The 2,077-nt window shown below is 32.0% G+C and overlaps 1 protein-coding gene across 1 annotated transcript in view; it reads left to right on the top strand.

Annotated features, from left to right (window-relative positions):
* The first annotated feature begins 697 nt into the window (after window positions 1-697).
* LOC107677798 (gastrula zinc finger protein XlCGF8.2DB-like) overlaps window positions 698-2,077 on the top strand; it is a 5,261-nt gene continuing 3,881 nt past the window's right edge. Inside the window, exon 1 of the mRNA XM_016472834.1 lies at window positions 698-782. Within this exon, the coding sequence (XP_016328320.1) occupies window positions 698-782 (85 nt within the window). The remainder of the gene's footprint in view (window positions 783-2,077) is intronic.

Raw genomic sequence — 2,077 nt, 5'->3', positions numbered from 1 at the left:
ATTGGGCATATCTATTGTGACATGCCATATTTTTGTCCCGTGCTAGTATCACAATATCAATTGAAGATTCAGAGTGAATCACACATTTATATGTAGATATAATTTCCAAAACTTTGCAGCTTGTAATTGGCCATCGGTCCTCTTTCCGTACTTTTATTCAACGGAATATAACTGTATAGCCTCCAAAGTGCGAAAGACCGCTTTGATGAGCAAAGACTCTCTTCTTTCAGACGAATCCAATCGGAGTAATATTAAAACTTTCCTGGCTCTTCCAAGCTTTATAATGGCATTGGGTGGGTGATTTTTGTCAACAGTCCAAAGGAAGTCAAATAAAGCGCATCCATCCATAATAAAACATGCCTCACACTGAACTTTCTATGTAATTTGTAGGTTTCTCTCATTTTTTTATGTAGTGCTAATTTTTTTATTTGTTTTTTCTTTTTTGGCTAATCAGGACATTTAAGGCTATTAACGATCATTCTGACTGACTCCCTTACCAGTGTGCTGATTACTGAACTAGGGAGCCAATTGAGATGCACCCAGAAATGTAGTTTGCATTTATTTATTTTTTTTTCTGTCCAAACACAGAAAGACTCCTGCTGAAGCGAAGATGGAGTTTATTAAAGAGGAGAGTGAAGACGTGAAGATTGAAGAAGATTTCAGAGTCAAACATGAAGATACTGAGGAACAAATAAAGATGGAGTTTATTAAAGAGGAGAGTGAAGATGTGAAGATTGAAGAAGCATTCAGAGTCAAACATGAAGATACCGAGACACAATCAGGTTGGTTTTCATTCTCAAAGCTGAACTCACTCATTTGATCCTTATTAAAATGTCCAACTCTACAGAAATGATGAATGACATTTTCGAAGAATATCTAATGAGTGTTGTAATTTAAGCAGTTTTATTTGACGTGTTGAGATCACATGACCAGACAAATACTAATGCTGCCTTCAAGTGCAGCTGAGAAGACCCTACATTCATGTTTGGTATTTATTATTACAACACACATTAAATTGGGAAAAAAATAATATAGAAATAGCAAAAATACAACAGATATTTTGTGTAACCTTAATTCCGATATCTGTTTCTTAACTGAATCTTCTGAATCAGATAGTAAGTGCTCAGACTGTGTCTGGATGGTCTTTGGGTTTCACAGTTGAGGTTCAGACCACTAGTGCAGTAACAACCTGCCTACATTACTTACTTGAAATATCAAAAATTACATACACTACTGTTCAAAAGTTTGGGATCAGTAAGACTTGTAATGTTTTTTAAAGCAGTCTCTTATGCTCATCAAAGCTGCATTTATTTGATAAAAAATATAGAAAAAACAGTAATCTTGCAAAATGTTATTACAATATAAAATAATGGTTTCTATATGAATAGCCTTTAAAATATTATTTATTTCTGTGATGCAAAGCTGAATTTCCATCATCATTACTCCAGTATAAAGTGTCACATGATCCTTCAGAAATCATTCTAATATGCTGATTTATTATTAGAATTATCAACAGTTGTGCTGCCAAATATTTTTTTGGAAACTGTGATACTTTTTTCAGGATTCTTTGATGAATAAAAAGCTAAAAAGAACAGCATTTATTCAAAATATATTTTCTAACAATATAAATCTTTGCTGTCGCTTCTTATCAATTTAACATCCTTGCTGAATAAAAGTTTTAACTTCTTTCAAAAAAAGAAAGAATACAAATTTACTGACCCCAAACTTTTGAACGGTAGTGTATATTGTTAGAAAAGATTTCTATTTTAAATAAATGCTCTTCTTTTTAAATTTATATTTATCAAAGAATCCTGAAAAAAAGTATCACAGGTTCCAAAAAATTATTAAGCAGCACAACAGTTTCCAGCACTGATAATAAATCAGCTAATTCGAATGATTTCTGAAGATCATGTGACACTGAAGACTGGAGTAATGATGCTGAAAATACAGCTGCGCATCACAGAAATAAATTAGATTTTGAGGTATATTAAAATAGAAAAACGATATTTTACATCGTAATAATATTTCACAATATTATTTTTTTTCCTGTATTTTTGATCAAATAAATGCAGCCTTG

Source organism: Sinocyclocheilus anshuiensis, unplaced genomic scaffold (genome assembly GCF_001515605.1).
Source record: "Sinocyclocheilus anshuiensis isolate Anshui unplaced genomic scaffold, SAMN03320099.WGS_v1.1 scaffold1198, whole genome shotgun sequence".
Classification (NCBI taxonomy): Eukaryota; Metazoa; Chordata; class Actinopteri; order Cypriniformes; family Cyprinidae; genus Sinocyclocheilus; species Sinocyclocheilus anshuiensis.
This window is presented reverse-complemented; position numbering and strand designations above follow the sequence as displayed.